General features: G+C 30.9%; 1 protein-coding gene across 1 annotated transcript in view; it reads left to right on the forward strand.

Moving 5' to 3' along the window:
- Nucleotides 1–17660, forward strand: part of LOC139515765 (NAD kinase 2, mitochondrial-like) — an 18874-nt gene extending 1214 nt beyond the window's left edge. The window contains exons 2-9 of the mRNA XM_071305459.1: nt 2315–2403; nt 7728–7898; nt 8623–8712; nt 12796–13026; nt 13646–13797; nt 14265–14405; nt 14982–15021; nt 15290–17660. Coding sequence (XP_071161560.1) covers nt 2315–2403; nt 7728–7898; nt 8623–8712; nt 12796–13026; nt 13646–13797; nt 14265–14405; nt 14982–15021; nt 15290–15425 — 1050 coding nt within the window. The 3' untranslated portion in view covers nt 15426–17660. The remainder of the gene's footprint in view (nt 1–2314; nt 2404–7727; nt 7899–8622; nt 8713–12795; nt 13027–13645; nt 13798–14264; nt 14406–14981; nt 15022–15289) is intronic.
- The last annotated feature ends 1121 nt before the right edge of the window (nt 17661–18781 follow it).

An 18781-nucleotide genomic window follows, 5' to 3' on the forward strand; every position in this document is an offset into this window, starting at 1 on the left:
GGTGGATTAAACAAGGTTTTTATAGCAAGCTAAACCTTGCTTGTATGAAAGTCTCATATATATTATAATTTGCTATCACCTTTCAGGTTTTTTTTTATCAGGATGAGGGCGTCAAACTAAAACAGTGCTTGTCAACTTTACAAAAGAAGTCTCATTAAATCATTACATATTATTAATTAGCCTGTGAAAAAAATTAAGCATTTGCACAGAATAATATAATGTCACAAGATACAATGTACCACTTTTTCAAACTCAACATTGATGAATCAAAAACTTCCTTGGATCTCTCTTATACACCCACAATTCAATGCGTCGGGTATAATGTTTTTGACTGATCTGTCTGTCTGTCCTGTTCTTGAATTTACAAATCAGTTGCTACTTTTGTCATTGTTTGTACCACACTTAAAAACTTTTCTCCAGTGGTGGTCCCTGTGATGTGTATGGAGATTTGTATTTGTATCGGTGGGACTATATTTGTAGAAATTAATAGATGAATAATCATAATATCCTCTGAACATTTTTATAGAATCGTTCTTAAACATATCAAATGCATTTTATATAGCCATTAGTTTTGAAAACAGACAGTACACTGAGACTGAATCTTTGAGTCAATTTAAGATGGTGAAGTCGTATTTTAGAATTTTTGATCCTACAAATTAGGAAAAATTGTATACATTGTATGATACTACTTAAAATTGTATTTTTGAACATCTCATTCTGAAAGTTTTCAAACCCGATAAACAAAAGCTGTGAGTTCAAGATAGCATATATATAAAGCTCAAGCATAACAAAAGTCAATCAATTCTTTTTGAAACATGTAGATAATGAAAAAATACTCTTCCCAAATATTTCTTATTTCAAAAAAATGTTAAAAAAGATATTTCTATGTCAAATATCTTTTTGCGAGAGGATTGTTTTCTGTATATTTTTGCATTGCAGTTGTGAGTCAAAAGTTAACAGTTTGAACAATTTAACATTTTTGGAACGGTGAGCTTTAACCATCACTTGGCGTCCGTTGTCATCATCATCCGTCTGGTGTAAACTATTTCAAACATCTTCTCCTCTGAAACAACTGAATCAATTCCAACCAAACTTAAGCTGAATGATCCTTAGGGTATCTAGAATAAAGTTTGTGTTGTATTTTCTGTTTCGTCAAAAAACATGGCCGCCATGGCTAAAAATAGAACATACATGTAGGGGTAAAATGCAGTTTTTGGCTTATATCTCAAAAACCAAAGCAGTTAGAGCAAATCTGACATTGGGTTAAAGTGTTTATACGGTAACATTCTATCAGCCCTGAAATTTTCAGATGAATCTAATAACCCATTGCTGGGTTGCTGCCACTAAATTGGTAATTTTAAGGAAATTTTGCAGTTTTTGGTTATTATCTCGAATAGTATTAATGATAAAGATAAACTGTAGGCAACAAATATGTTCAGCACAGTAAGATCTACAAATAAGTTAATATGACCAAAATTGTCAATTGACCCCTTAAAGAGTTATTGCCCTTTAAGGACAATTTTACACAATTTGTTTAAAAAACAAAGATGAAATTGGACACTTAACTCATTCGCTCCCAAGAGGTTTCTGGAAAAATCAGGCAATTCTGAAAATTTGCATTCATATGCAAATTATATGCAAATTAGCAGACTCTTGATGCTGTAACTGATGCTCATCTATTAAACTATATATATTGAGATTTTGGGGCGGATAGCATGGGTGGGGGGTGGAGTGGGAGGTGGCAGATTTTCTCGTGGGTTTGCACCCACCCCCACGGAAAAATGGTCATTTTCCGTCTATTTTCCGATTTTAAAACGACCTTGAGAGGTAAACATTGACCAGACTGTGTTTCTTTGTCATTCAAGTATTACCCTATAGTTACTGCAGTCCATTCATGCTAACTGGGAGAATATGGGACTTAAGTGTCTTGCTGGCGAATTATTATTGTTAAGTCAGGTCTGCTCAATTGTCTGTTTATACAGATTTTTGACAAAGCGATGACCTAGATTTTGCAGACTAGTTTCCTATTGGCCATATTATACCTCTTTGTGTTCCTATATCACCTATGCATGCATTCACGATAATAGTTTATACCTACAATGACTACTAGTTACATAGTGGCCATCAAAAGATGCCCACCCCACTTGATTTTGGCTACTTTTCATGTTGTTCCGATTTTGAACTCTTAAACGGCTTTCAAAGAGCCATATTTTCATAAACAGACCTAGTTCATACATTATACATTTGTCTTCTTTCAATTATTTTGAATTGTAATTTGTGAAGCTGTAATATTTAAATCTTTATTTACCAACAGTTAGAAAGTAAGAGATCTGATTATGATGGATTGTTAGAAAGACACAATCGTCATTACAGCTGTGTGGACTTGATAGAGAGAGAATTAAGGTAAATGCCCCATATTTGAAGTTATTTTCATAATAAACAGCATTTCTGATAATTGTTGTAAAAATATAGTTCTAATCATCACTTTAAACCTATGATTTTTTGTCCAACTTGTGAAAGTGAGACATAGGGAAAGTGATTCAGCATGGCTGCTGTGTTACCTCATTATTTAAACACTTCATATTTCAGAAGGTAGTAGACTTCATTTTATGTATACAGATGCCTTATGTTTTGAAGTTCTGTCTGTTGTATCATGATCATACAAATAAAATTTGACACTCAAAAAATGACTCAATTATATCATTTGCAGTCTGCACCAAAAACTTTTTCAAATACTCGTATAACCAAGGCCAGTACTATGTTCGTTCCTGACCTGGTTATTCATCTTGCTAGGTTGGGGGAACTAGCTGGTAGCTTTGATATGAATACATGTTAACGTAACACAGATTCAAAGTTCAATATATAATGTTTATTAATCAGCATTCAATATAGTTATCAATCACAATAATCACAATAGTTCATGAGACATAATAAAACAGCATGTCTAACATAAATCCAAGTCTTAGTAATAACACAGTGTCCAATACGTGACTATCAAGCAAGTCTCAGAATGCAAGTCTAATACATGACTGTCCCTTACTACTACATGGTCAACTAATATATATTGTTTTTCATTATTCAATTTTACACATTAATACTCAATATCTAATTTACATAATAATGCTATTTTATCTATTTTTCCAAATATCAAGTCTTTGTGACATAACCTAAAATCTTAAAAAGTAAGAAATCCCTTTTGTATATATAGCACTTCTCTAATCCTTAATTCTCTATTGTCATTTAGGCCTCAGGGGATTACATAATAATTTGCTTTACACTTATCTAAAATTGTGAAGATTTATATTAACTATTTATCAAGTAAATTATTTCTTAAGCTAGTGCTAAATATCTTAACTAATACTGAATTATAACAATTATTCAAATTCCACATTTTAACATTCTTGCATCTAAATATACTGGTTATACCCTTCCCTTCGTCGCCAAGATTGCTCCTGCAATCTTCAATTAAAATACAAAATGCATCATAAAAAAAAAATATTATATACATATTATATACAATGTAGCAACAATTGAATTGCTGTTTCTGTCAAAGAAATATTACAATATATTGCGAAACAATTCAATCACTGATTCCTGTCAATAAGATATTACAATATATACCAAAAAAAAATTATGGTGAAAACATTAATTAATTCACTGATTCCTGTAATAAAACATTACTAAATATATATATATACATGTACATGTTCCTGGATGGGGAATGGTCAAGTTTAGATTGTCCATATCAGGGAAGTTCTCAGAAGTTCACTAATATTGACAAGTCCAACTCTCACATAATTAATGACAATGAGCTCATTGCATACTTCATGAAGTATTTCTAGGTGCATAAAGGGGCATAACAATAGCAATATATAGCTGAAATATAAGATTATTAATATATTATCCATATCAGTCATCATCTGCAAGTTAAACACATAATTATTCAAATCATATCATCTTCTTATATAATGAACATAAAACATATTTAGACATATACATTTTTATATGATTAATCTGTGAATAATCTGGAAAGAAAATATATAATTAAAACAACAATAAAACAATAGTAATGATCTCTATCAAAACAAGCAAGCATTTAAATAAGCGAATATAAGTGTCTTCTGTACACATATTCAATATAGACAATTAATGTTCAACAGTACAATCTTCACATTTTTCACCATTGGTAGTCAAATAAAAGTTACTAGTTTTCAACAATATTGTTTATACATCATGATACATGTCCACCTGGTTTCTTCTATTGTTTGATCGTCATAGTAATTTTCCAGATATTATTATAAATTTCATATCACATTGTCTTTTACTCTTCATCAATATTCATGTTAGGTTAATAAAATGTTACTTCTGGTCACAAATCTCTGCTAATATTAAAATGTCACTTCAGGTCACAAATCTCTGCTAATATTAAAATGTCACTTCGGGTCACAATAAATCTCTGCTAATAAGTTTTATAATTTCAAATAAATTGTCTTTCATTAAGTTTAAATGCACTATTTGGTCACTTCTATGGTCCACCATTTCTTCATTTTGTGGGTTCACCATTGGTAGGTCACATCTATGGGTCCACCATACATCTATGGGTCCACCAATTCTTTATCTGTGTGTCCACCATTTCTGCATTTTGTGGGTCCACCATTTCATCATTTTGTGGGTCCACCATTCCATCATTTTGTGGGTCCACCATTCCATCATTGTGTGGGTCCACCATTTCATCATTTTGTGGGTCCACCATTCCATCATTGTGTGGGTCCACCATTGGAAGGTTACTTCATGAATGTAAGTGCAACCAATATCATAATCATACATGACACCAATTAACCCTTATCTCTTATTATAATTAATTCATTTGAATCGAGGGATTTTTTATTTATTTATCTCTTAAATATTCACTAGAATACCACAGTTTTAGGCCAGTAACTGAACTACCTATTTATAAATATTACAATAAATAACATACTACATGTAAGAATGTCTAATTCTGTTCCCTTTATATTTTTCCTTAATTTCCTATACTTTCTCTTCTTATTTCTAATTTATATATTTAGCAACTGTATGCCAGTTTATTTTGTACTTCCTTATTAAGTACTCCTTAATTATTTTATCTTTTCAGCTAAAAATCTTTTAAGTCATAATAAAAAAAAACACAGCTCAAAACAGTGATGCCTATACACAATGTATGTATAGGGAACACTTGATAGTTCTATTTGTATCATTGATAAAGTACATTTTGTATATCTGAAGTAAAATTGGTTTAAAAGTACATCAGTAGATGTGCCGTCTACCTGCAATATTTAAGGATCTAATAGTAAGAACTACTAATGTAAGGAATACATTTGTCCAGCAGGATTAAATTAACAGACACTATAACTAATCTGAATATTGTGCACTTTAACCAGAAATTCAGAACAAAAATAACATTTTTCAACGATATAAAAGAATATTGTCACAATGCATTTAATTTATGTATGCTTATAATATACTGCTTGAATATCTTAAGTTATAACATCCCTTTTTATATTTCTATACTTAGTGCCTTAGTTAAATTAAAAAAAAATTGTACGCAGCCTTTTCATTAGTGTACATTAGCTAGCAATCATTTTGTATTATCTGAAGTAAAATTGGTTTAAAGTACATCAGTAGATGTGCCGTCTACCTGCAATATTTAAGGATCTAATAGTAAGAACTACTAATGTAAGGAATACATTTGTCCAGCAGGATTAAATTAACAGACACTATAACTAATCTGAATATTGTGTACTGTAACCCATAATTCAGAACAAAACAACCGCTTTTCAATAACACAAAAAAGTAAGCATTGTCTCATTGCATTGACTCATTTTCATTTAAAGTAAAACAAAATATTATTTTCTACTTCAAAATCCTTAGCTTTTCTCTTATTCCTTATCAATTTGTTTTTCTACTTAATCTAGCAGAATTTAGATATATATGTGCAAAGTCTATCCATTAATTTTTTTTCTCTTTGTATTATTTAAGGGTACATTGAATACATTTCTTTTATTTATACATATTATTTTCAAAATCTATGTTAGCTTTATAAGCTTTAAGAAAGTCTATCCAAAAATATTTTACTATCATTCACATTCTCAAGCTTTGCTGATATTTGATTTTTCTAATTCTAACTTTATGTCTATGATTACTTAGTTTCAACTGTATAATATTTTCCAAAAAGGGGGCTATTATGATATTTTCCGTGAGGGGGGCTATCAGAGCTAAAGAGGGGTCAGGATAAACTGAATTAGACATGTTGAGTCTTTTCTTAGAGGGAAAATCCTATTAATAGATCTTGACAACTTTAATTACAAAATAAAGTAAAATTTAAAGATTTGGTGTCATATAAGATCATAAATAAAAGGTTGACTCACCTCTGCACACTCAGGAAAATGCACTGGTTCCTATATGGAGATATGCTGACTCTTGTCTTCAGGTATTCAGGTTTGCATCCTACGTGTATCCCTCCTTAGTACCGGAAAGCTGGGTCACTCCGCCACGTATAACCAAGGCCAGTACTATGTTCGTTCCTGACCTGGTTATTCATCTTGCTAGGTTGGGGGAACTAGCTGGTAGCTTTGATATGAATACATGTTAACGTAACACAGATTCAAAGTTCAATATATAATGTTTATTAATCAGCATTCAATATAGTTATCAATCACAATAATCACAATAGTTCATGAGACATAATAAAACAGCATGTCTAACATAAATCCAAGTCTTAGTAATAACACAGTGTCCAATACGTGACTATCAAGCAAGTCTCAGAATGCAAGTCTAATACATGACTGTCCCTTACTACTACATGGTCAACTAATATATATTGTTTTTCATTATTCAATTTTACACATTAATACTCAATATCTAATTTACATAATAATGCTATTTTATCTATTTTTCCAAATATCAAGTCTTTGTGACATAACCTAAAATCTTAAAAAGTAAGAAATCCCTTTTGTATATATAGCACTTCTCTAATCCTTAATTCTCTATTGTCATTTAGGCCTCAGGGGATTACATAATAATTTGCTTTACACTTATCTAAAATTGTGAAGATTTATATTAACTATTTATCAAGTAAATTATTTCTTAAGCTAGTGCTAAATATCTTAACTAATACTGAATTATAACAATTATTCAAATTCCACATTTTAACATTCTTGCATCTAAATATACTGGTTATACCAGTCCGAAGACCAATATTCTGACATTTTTCTTTATTTGGCCAAACAAAGTTTTGCAAAAACTTACTAGTCCGAATGAAATTTTACTAGTCTGGGGCATCGGACTAGTGGTTAACCGTGCAGACTGCATTTGGTGTAAGGATGCATCCCTTTTGAAATTTCTGTAAGAAAACTTCATGTCAACAAATTATTTAAGTCATGTTCAGTGCTCTTTTACACACAAAATGATTATGATAAAAAAAAGAAATGTATTAAAGGTTGTTTGTGTGTGTTAATGGCAGCTTGACTATTTAAGCTGTAAAAGCTATGATTATTCACACAAAGGCCCATAAATCATTTCACTAAGTAAAAGTGATGGTAAAGCTTCTTGGGTTATTAAAAATGAATAATCCTCTGTTGACTAATGTTCATCATCTGATAAATGCCACACTTTGCGAAAGACACAAGAGGGACAGTCAAACTCATAGATTGAAAATAAACACCATGATTTGTTATTAATGTATGTTTCAGAAACAATGGTATTGAAGCTAAAGTAGTACAGAGGTTTGACCTAGATAATGACCTGATTGGTTGGGCAGATGTTATATTCACTGCTGGAGGTGATGGGACATTTCTGTTAGCAGCTGACAAAGTTAGAGGTCAAGATAAACCGGTGATAGGATTAAATTCTGACCCAAATAGGTAAAAGATCATATTTTATGAAACTTGGGAAAGGATAAAATACTCAGTTAAGGTAGTGAAATGTCTGAGGTTGATCACTTTTCTAAATTAAATTTTGATTATCACTAACAATACCTCAGGTCTGTAGCAACTAGGACTGGCTATCCCTCAAGATAACATATTTGGCATAAATGGCCAATTGGTTGTAAATTCAATAAAAATTCAAGCCCCCATGAATTATTTTTTAAATGTATACATACTTTACACCTTTGTTTATAAGATAGACTAGGGTAGTAATGGCCTTTACCGTCAGGTGTCAAATGGTTATATTCGGCTAGCATTAGCGTCAAATTGATTAAAATTAAACTGTGATTTGTCAAAACATCCTTATCGTGATTCGTTAGAGGTCTCAAATAATTATCGTTACCGTTATTTTTTGAAAAAAATTATCATGATTTGTCAACATCATTCAATTTTTTTATTGTCTAAAAGAATGTGTACATTTTATTGTCATGCACCAAAAATGACCGTTTACGTCATTTGGCAAAAAAAATTACCGTTATTTGTCATGAAGGTACGCCCATAACCACCTTATAGAACTATCCAGCAAATTCATTAGCACAGAAAATTGAAGTACTTATTGATTATTTTGTAAAGATTGTAGAAAGTACTATGTATATTAATGTTAGATGGGATATTGTGCAATGTTTAAATACCATTTATTCAATCAATCCCTTCATTTCAGATCAGCTGGATGTTTATGTTTACCCAAAGATAAGTACTCAGCCGGTCAATTTGATGCTGCAATCAAACGTCTTCTGGATGGAGATTTCAGGTATCTTGACTTTCATGGCAAACAATGCCAAAGCATTAAAAAAAGAGAGATATATCTCAGCTGAATAGAGCAAGACCAGAATTATAATGAAAGTTATGCTACTTTCTATTGAATTTCTTGGTTTTTAGACACCACTTACGGGCATTATGTTTTTCATTCTGTTAACCCTATCATTTGTTTGTCCGTCTGTCCCGCTTCAGGTTAAAGTGAAGATACTAGAACTACAAAAAAAGAGTTAGATAGTTTTTGCAAATAGTCATTTCATTTATTGTGAAATAACAATTCCAGTACAATCATTCTGAAGTTGAAAAATTAGATTTTGTAAAAAAAAATGTAAATGTTACTGATATTAATAGACATATTTTATGGCAGTCAACATTGTAACATAATTTCACTGACAGCAGCGATCAAAGACAAGTCATTGAGTTCCAAGAAACCCTTTATAATTTTTTGGATACAATTGCTTTCAAGCAATCTGTAGACTTTTACCATTGGCTCAGGGTCATGCCCTCACGTCAATTGTTTTATTCTAAATATTAAGGAACATCTCAGATTCTTATGATTGTCTTGCTTTAAAAGGTAAAAACAAACAAAAGGATTGAACTTAAAACACTTTACTATAATGTTCTTTTCATAATTTTCATGTTTGATATTTCCCTTCACTAATATGCGTGTTTTTAACAACACGTAAAATCAGAATTAAGCAGTATTTATATTTAGTGTTTTTATAAATTTAGAAACGCGTCAGAGGGAATTCCCCAGTTTTGATAAAAATGCGAGAGTTCTCTGAATTCCAATAAATCTATTTCTGTCATATAAGAACTGAAGTGGAATTTTCTTATATGTCACCGTTATGAAACTGATATTTGATATTGTACTTCCATTAAGAAATAGAGAACCATCTAGGTCATTTAATTAAGATTTGATATAAGTTCTTGCTCCAGGGTTTGTTTAGGTAATTATGCACATGCATATAGTTTTCTTGACTTCAAGGGGTATTAGATTGAATGGTTGCTCTGGATTCCCCACTCTATTGATTATTTAAAACTCATGGGATCGTTTCTATGTGTGTCTGCTATTGAGGGTTATTGTTGTTGCATAATTTTAAATCATATGCATCATTTGAATTAAAATAAATGTAGTCCACATCGTAAAGGTGTAACTACAACTCCCCTTCAGTCGAAATGGAGTCTTCCATATTATCGTTTGAAGTAACTTCCGTCAATTCTGAATACAACACGTCGCGAAAAATTAACCTGTTCTGACAATAAACGTCGTATTATATTAAAAAATTTGTAAGGGTTCCGCGGAACCCAGTGTCTCGCCTATTTTTGCTGTAAATCACAGGCTCAACAACAATGAGGAAAAAAATCAATAAAAATATTCCTCTTGTTACTATTTTATGATTGTAAGAAAATCTATGTCCATTTGAAAGTAAATTACAGAAAAAAACAGAGTAATCTTTTTACAAACTTTACTTCTGGATACAATCTTATGATCATAAATAAGGTTATTTCCAAGTTTGGTACAAACCCAGGATAGTTTAAGAAAGTTATTTAAATTTTAAAAACTTTAACCACAGAGTGAATGTAATGGTTCCCTGCAGAAAAAACTAAGTCCATTTATAAGTAAAATACGGAAAAAATTGAATTTTATTTTTACAAAATTTTCTTCTGGATACTATCTTATGATCATAAACAAGCTTCTGTCCAAGTTTGGTACAAACCCAGGATAGTTAAAGAAAGTTATTAAAATTCTAAAAACTTTAACCACAGAGTGAATGTAATGTTTCCCCGCAAAAAAAACTAAGTCCATTTATAAGTAAAATACAGAAAAAATGGAATCTTATTTTTACAAAATTTACTTCTGGATATTATCTTATGATCATAAACAAGCTTCTGTCCAAGTTTGGTACAAACCCAGGATAGTTTGAGAAAGTTATTAAAATTCTAAAAACTTTAACCACAGAGTGAATGTTTTGTTTCCCCGCAGAAAAAACTAAGTCCATTTATAGTAAAATACGGAAAAAATGGAATTTTATTTTTACAAAATTTACTTCTGGATACTATCTTATGATCATAAACAAGCTTCTGTCAAAGTTTGGTAGAAATCCAGTATAGTTTAAGAAAGTTATTAAAATTTCAAAAACTTTAACCACAGAGTGAATATTTGTTGACGACGCCGACGACGACGGAATGTAGGATCGCTTAGTCTCGCTTTTTCGACTAAAGTCGAAGGCTCGACAAAAACGATCACAATTTAAACCGAGGAATGTGTACGGAAAGGAGTCATGACCACTGACCCAAAGGAAAAATATTTAAAGAGTTAGGAATGGGGTTCCTCCTAGAATTAACGTAGGAAAATAGGTGATAAGATACGAAGTGAAATACCTTCTCTCACTCTGAGTCTCAGTGACTGCTGTGGAAAGTAAACTTTGAATTGGTAGTACAAAAATAAAACACAATAAGTACATTGTTCATACACTTGTATCCGGGATTGGTTATTTTGTAACTATTCAGATTACGTAAATTACATTTTACATGTGCAGTTGAATTAGTTTTGAAAATAATATTATCCAGCTACATGTATACATGTGTCAATGAAAACAATGGCAATCGTATCCCTCAGAGCAATCTGCTCTTTGATTACTTTACCTCTCTTAAGTTCTGTTGTTAACATACATGTTTAAAGAATTTATTGTGACTTTTATCTAAACATATAATTAGAGATGTCAGCGAGTACTCAAGTATCGCTCGGTAGTACCGAGTATCGAATACCAAAATGATCCTCGACTAATTTGTTTACTGTTAGAATGTTGTTGCTTTCTTAAACTTTAACAAAAAATTTGTAATTGAGAGCGCCTACCGGGAATTTGAATATTATCAAAATTTGATTTAAAATAAACATGATGAAATACGATACAAATTTTTGCGGTTAACTGTTATTTAAAATGCCTCCAAACCGAGGTAGGCTATGAACAAGAGCTATTTTACAAGGCTCATAATTTTTGTTGATGTCTGCATACTAACATCTCTGCATAAACTTTCATCAGAAGTACTGTAGTTAGTAACCTAACAAAACAAGTTCAAACAAAATACGCACACAACACATAAAATAAAGCCATGAAGTCAGAGTTCCCATAGAAAATAGACATGTTTATTTTTTTAAATAAGATTCGTTGCTCCCGATATCGACCCTCAGAAAATGCTTAAAGGCATTAGTAAGTTATAATCATCACCCTTGTTGATCATTGAATGTGTTGGTTTTTTTTCACGGTTCCCAAATACTGTTTGAGTAATCATTTTTCTATAGCTATTAATTAATTAATTACTTGATTACATTATTGCCAGTTTGCATAATTAGTACACGTAGTAAATGAGTTATTAATTATGGTATAAAATTCTTTGGACTATTATCTAGTCCTAGGTAATAATGTCCGGGGTTTTAAGGTCAACAACCCACAACACATACAATGAATGTTTTTATTTCCATTTTGTTAATGTTTTACCGAGTGAGTACTCGAGTATTGCTCGGTAAAGCCAACGAGTACTGGAGTAGTAAATCTTCACCGAGTTGACATCCCTACATATAATACATGATTTATCAAAGGGCTATTCTGAAAGTAAAATGTGTGCCCAATGCATTTAAAACAATAAAATAGGTTTAAACTTGTAAGTAAGAGTATATTAAAGTAATTAACCATTTATTTGTTCTGCTAGTCCTTGTAGATTATGTAGATCTAGCAAAATTCAAACTTCTGGAAACGGCTCAAATGTAGCAAATTATATAAAAAAGAAGATGTGGTATGATTGCCAATGAGACAACTATCCACAAAAGACCAAAATGACAGACAATAACTATAGGTCACTGTACAGCCTTCAACAATGAGCAAAGCCCATACCGCATAGTCAGCTATAGAAGGCCCCGATAAGACAATGTAAAACAATTCAAACGAGAAAACTAACGGCCTTATTTATGTAAAAAAAAAAGAAATGAACGAAAAACAAATATGTAACACATAAACAAACAACAACCACTGAATTACAGGCACATACATAATTATGTTTTTTTTTTTCTTTTCAGGTGGTTGAAGCGACAAAGAATAAGAATTACAATTGCAGGTCATAGTGAAAAATTGTTTCCTACTGAATTAAAGGAAGAACAATTGCTTTATCATGAACATAGATTTTTAGAACACATGAATGAAAAATTAGAATGCTCAAAACCTATAGATAGTGATGAAAATGGAAATATTGAGGTGTTACCTATTGTGGCGCTTAATGAAGTTTTTATTGGAGAAGCACATTCATCTAGGTATGTGCATAAATTAGAAATTTGTATTATAAAACATCCTGTTAGAATTTGAATAAACCTGAATTCAGAATTTTATGAATTCATTTAAATTACATAATTGCAATCTTGGGACATTCAACTTTCATGTTATAATCTTGTAGATGACTACTACTAACAACGCATGAAAAAAAGGTTGAAATGCAGGGGCGGATGCAGGAATTTTCGAAAGGGGGGGTGCTAACCCAGGGCACCCAGGGCAAAGGGGGGTGCAAAACATATGTCCCGATACAAATGCATTGATCGGCAAAAATAAAGGGGGGGTGCGCACCCCCGGAACCCCCCCCCCTGGATCCGCCCCTGTTGAAATGAGAGTTAAATTACTGGTATGAAAATTTTTGAAGATATTTTTCTATTTTGGTCATTTATAAAAACAGTGCATTAACAATGATTTATGTTTGATCTTACTGCTGGAGTCTTTCAAAATATATTATAAATTGATACAATATAGTCTAGCTAACAGTATTCAGCATAACCATGTTTGCTGATTTGTTTAAAAAAACGTGTCATTGAATAGGAAATATTTAATTTTTTTAATCAACAAAATATTTATTTCTATTGCTTGTATTTTATTTATTTATAGGGTTTCTTATTATGAAATGAAGGTTGATGATGAGCCACATATGAAAGAGAAAAGCTCTGGTATAACAATTTGTACTGGAACTGGTTCTACTTCCTGGCATTTCCATATAAATCAATTGTCTACAGATGCAGTTCAGAACATACTCAGCATATGTAAGTTTTAACTTTAGGACTTGTTAAAAGAAAAGTGTATACATCCCTGAAAATTGTTCTTATGCACCATAGCATTAGAAAATGTAGCAATCAACTAAAACTTCATAGAAGTTTAGAAATTTCAGATAACCATTTCAGGTTTATTTTAACTGAAATTTAAATTCTCAAAAAATACAACCCAAAACATATATTTTCTTACCCTAATTTCTAAATCAACATGAATGACAACGCATGTCAAGCTTATTTTATCTTCAGGTCAAAACAAATAATGGACATTAAAACCAGTGTCCAAAAAAAAACCAGCTAAGCATCCATTCTCAATTTTATTTTATGACTCCTGTGTATGAATGGATGAAAAATTTCCCATGTATCAAATTGGATAGATAAGGAAAACTGTAGACCAAAATTTATTTTAATGCTATGATTGTAAATGAAATAATTCTGACAGTAATTTGATGTCATTGCAGCTAATAGTCTTTCTAGTTGTAAAGTTCCCGTTGAGGATACAGCATTAATCAGAGAAGTCACAAAGAAATTCAATGAATCACTGGTGTTTGACCCAAGTGAACCACGAATGGCTTACACAATCAGGGATCCTATTAGGAATGGTAAACATATTAATGTACAATCAAACAAGACACCTCTTACAGTTAGAGGGAGTGATTCTGTGTAAAATTTAATGAAAAGGAAATTAAATGATGTGCCGTAATTTGATTTTGGCCATGGCAGTGCAAAAATTATCATTTTGATGCCATAGCCAAACTCTTCATTTTAAAGATATGTACCAAAAATGACAATTTAAGCTTATTTTGTTATGTAAAAATTAAATACAGACATTACCCAGAAAGTAGTTCGAATCGCATCAACATTTTGAGAATAAAGATGAATCCAAATATTACTAAGGTGGAATGAAACAAGATGTTATTGTCATTCAGATAAATTGCATAACAATTCAGTAAGCATACATGTTAATAAAGTAGAGTGAAGTATGCTGTAAATTTTGTAATACGCATAAGAGAAATTGTCTGAAGAATAAATTTTTCTTATCTGTAAAAATAAGAGTGCAAACACTTAAAGTGCAATAAAACTTTCTACAGCCTCAAACACAACATGAGAGACAAATTTTGTATATGTAATAAAAATTATCGCAAATGTGCAATTATGACTTGAATATTTGTTTTCAGATGTATTCAGTGTTCCATGTGTCAAAGGGGTTGCAAAAAGGTAAGTTAATGTAAGGAACTTTGGCTGGAGTCTTTTAGACCTCCCATACTCAGATAATCCCATATAACGATTGATGGACAATAAAAACAATAGGGATTTATAGATTTTCACTTTAATTAAGTTTAAAAAATCTCATATAAATCTACAAACGCTAGTAGATAATGCTGGTTTTAATCAGACTGATATCTCTGCAAAAAAAGTCATTCTTTAAACTCTAATTTTTTATATAAACAAAGCAAATATTACTGACTAACATTTTCCTTTTCAGAATACAGATCCGTTCAAGAATGTGGGATGCTCATCTAGTTATAGATGGTGGATTTTCTTACAAGTTCAATGATGGAGCTATTGCTACCTTAGAAATTCATGACGAAGACGCCTTAAAAAGTGTTGAATTTGATTAGTTTCCTGTTTTATTTTTTATATTTTGTATGTTATGTCCATTGGGAGGACAGGAATCAAAATTTACTCAAATATGCAGTCAAATTCCTAGTCCAATTTTATTACTTTTGTAAGTCTTAATGACCAGTACTTGCTAGTTATTTTAGTATTCATTGTATACATTATTAAACCAACATCAAAATAAAAAGACAACCAAATTCAAAATATAACGAGTCATTTTAGAAGTCTTTCTTATGGCAAAAATATTAAGAACAAATGATGTCAAATATTGCATCAGGCGTTTTAACACTTTTTCTCTTTACAACTCAGAACGGGATCAAAGTTGACAAAAAAATAATATTGTCAATTGAATCATGTTAGTGTTTTGTATATTATGGAATAAATCAATTGTTTTTTTTTGTTTGCCAGAAAAATTATGTTTCTTTTGCTAGCTGAATATTGTATTTTAGCAAAGTTTTATTTATGATATTTAAAGTTAAGTTGTAGACCACCTGGATCTTCATTTTGTATCAGAAGATAAGTGCCAAAGATATTGTTACTAGTCTGTCAGTATTACGTTAAATTTTAGATCTGTTTTGATTTTCCTTGATTTAAGAATTAATTTTAATCTGATAAAAATGTTATATTAAGATTCCAAAGCGATTTTATTGTTTGATAGGGCAACAGTCACTATTTTTTCATATAAAAAAGTGAAGTTTTGTGTTAATATATAATTTTTCTATTTTTCATAGATTAACCTTGTTTTGTGAAATTTTGTTAGTAGATTGAAAAAGTAGGGTATGAACAAGATACAACAATTCAAAAAATACAAATAACATTTTAACTACTAAATGTAAAGAATTTGTTTTCTTATTTGTTGTTTTTTATGCTTGAAGATCTTGAATACCAGGCTCCCAAGCAAAACATAGACTGACTAAATTTTTCTCTGCATTTTTGTAGTGAAATGTGTGATTGATAACCATTTGGGTCTCATGGTTCATTTAGACTTAAGATTCCTGAACAATACCTTCAATTTAACATCTTATTTAATATAAGTACTCAATTCTTTTGAACTTTGCCATTGTGTTTTATGTGGAACGGTATATAATGTGTGTTTGGATATTTAACATTAGATTTTTTACAACCTTTCATAAAAATCAACATTTGAGTCCATATTAATTCTTTTGATGTGGTTTAAACAGATATTATATAATATATTATACATGTGATAACAAAAAAAGATTTTGAATTTTGCTAGATTAAGGGATACAGCGTGGATAATCAATTAACTGTTTTTTCTAGCACAATTTTGTTGAAAGTTATTATTATGATTTGGGGAATATCATTGTTAATGATTTGTTTTAACAACAGTTGTAAACGTTTGTTATTGTTTATACCGAAATGTTTTCTATATATTTACAATGTTTATAAGAAAATTTGAATTACATTTGTATAAAATAATGCTATTTTATTAATCATGTACTTAATGGTACAGTGTGCAGTGGGTTAACTCAGTGTTAAAATTAACTATTACAATAATGGTCATTCATTTTGATCGAAGAACAAACCAAAAATAAAAATGTTACCTCTCAGAACAGACATGAAATTTTAATAAGGTTTTTTTACTACAAGAATGGCTAGTATACACAAATATTTTGATGAGGCAATTTTGCATTATTCATGAGTTATTTTTTTAATTAATTACGTTAAAATGAAGGCTTAAAATGAATGTACAAGTAAAAAAATTAAGGACGATCATTTATAGACCTAAAGTACCTCATCTGTTTTATGAATTGTATCGCCAAAATGGTTTAGAAATGATTAGGACCTATTTAAATGAAAATATACATGACTTGAATATTTAAGCTATATTTTTTTTAATTCAGAAAATGTGGTGCTGATATAATTTCTATTGCAAACCACTGTCATTGTCATATCTTTAGCAAAGTTGTGAATTATTAAGAAAGATTTCCATTTTTGCAGCAAAATAGTCATGTCAATTGTATCACAAAGATAACGATAGTTATGAAGTGCCTATGTCAAATTGCCCTTCACTGGACTTTTTTCTTGATTCTTAATTAAAATAACTATTAAAAGTTTACGAATTTTGAAACTGAGTATACATGAAACTATTTCTGGTTTGTGGTATTCCTTATGTACATTCCTGTCCAATTAGTCATTGATTATTAAAGGAAAGAGCTTTCAATAATAATCAGTGAAATTAATAATTGAAATAATTAAAAAAAAAAGTATATGTCTGCAGAGTGTTTCTTTTGTTTGCCTAATGAACCTTTAGTTCTAGACCAACTAGTTACATTTTATCGAGATATACAGCCCTACTTGTTTACAGATTACTGCCAATTAAAAACACCTTTCTGTATGCTAATTTTCAACCAATGTTTAAATCTTGTAGTGAAACATGATATTCCAGAAGTCACTTTTTACTAAAAATATCATCTGGGTTTTTTTTAAACTTTCAGTAGACATAGAGTAAGCACATCCACCCTCAAATTTTAATGCAAATTCATGGGCAAGAAAACTAGGGCTCAAAATGGTCCAAATATATCAAAGTTAGATTCATGTTTTACCTGCTACATTTTGTATAGTAAACTTCAACATCAAAAGCTCTATGTTTTGTCTGATAGAGGAATTTTAACAATAATCTCAAGGTTGATTACTTAAATTTTCTGTGTTCTCAATGCTGGTTGGTTTAATTGGTGTATGTTCTGAAAGCTGATTGGTTGGTTTGACACCTATTAAACGAGATTTAATCAAGTTGTTATGGTGACAACTTGTAAATCCATCACATCAGTATTGAGAAATGTCACACAGTCAACTTGACCTTGACCTGTTGTCCTTGTATGAACATGAAGTTAACATGAGCATATCAGTTTCCAAGTAACTGTTAGTAATATAGGTCATTATATTTGGTCTATATAATCAATGCAAGGTGTATGTCTTCTTTACAGGGATAAGATAGGAAAATATAAGATTTAAAGTTCTATGGGATTGTACATGTGCTACCTACTTTCCTAGTCCTTTTTATGCCGGAGTCACATAAGGCAAGAATTAGACCTTTCCACTCACCTCTGTTCTGTACTTTTCTCTTTTTACCCAGCTGATTGCATGGTCTTTCATTTAAGCTTCATTTTAGCTTCAACTGTTCTTCTCCAAGTTGTTTTGGGGTGCCCTTTTATTTTCCCCTCTGTTGTCCATTTTAGGGCTACACTAAGCATGTCCTCATCTGGTCTTCTTAGAACACTGCCAACCAATCTTCATCCTTATTTGCATGAGTAGAAGCTCCATGTTGTTGGATCATGTGTTTCATTGGGGTCTTTGTTGGTGATTTTAAGTAAGATGGACAACAGAGGGGAATGAC

The sequence above is a fragment of the Mytilus edulis genome, chromosome 1, assembly GCF_963676685.1.
Source record: "Mytilus edulis chromosome 1, xbMytEdul2.2, whole genome shotgun sequence".
Classification (NCBI taxonomy): domain Eukaryota; kingdom Metazoa; phylum Mollusca; class Bivalvia; order Mytilida; family Mytilidae; genus Mytilus; species Mytilus edulis.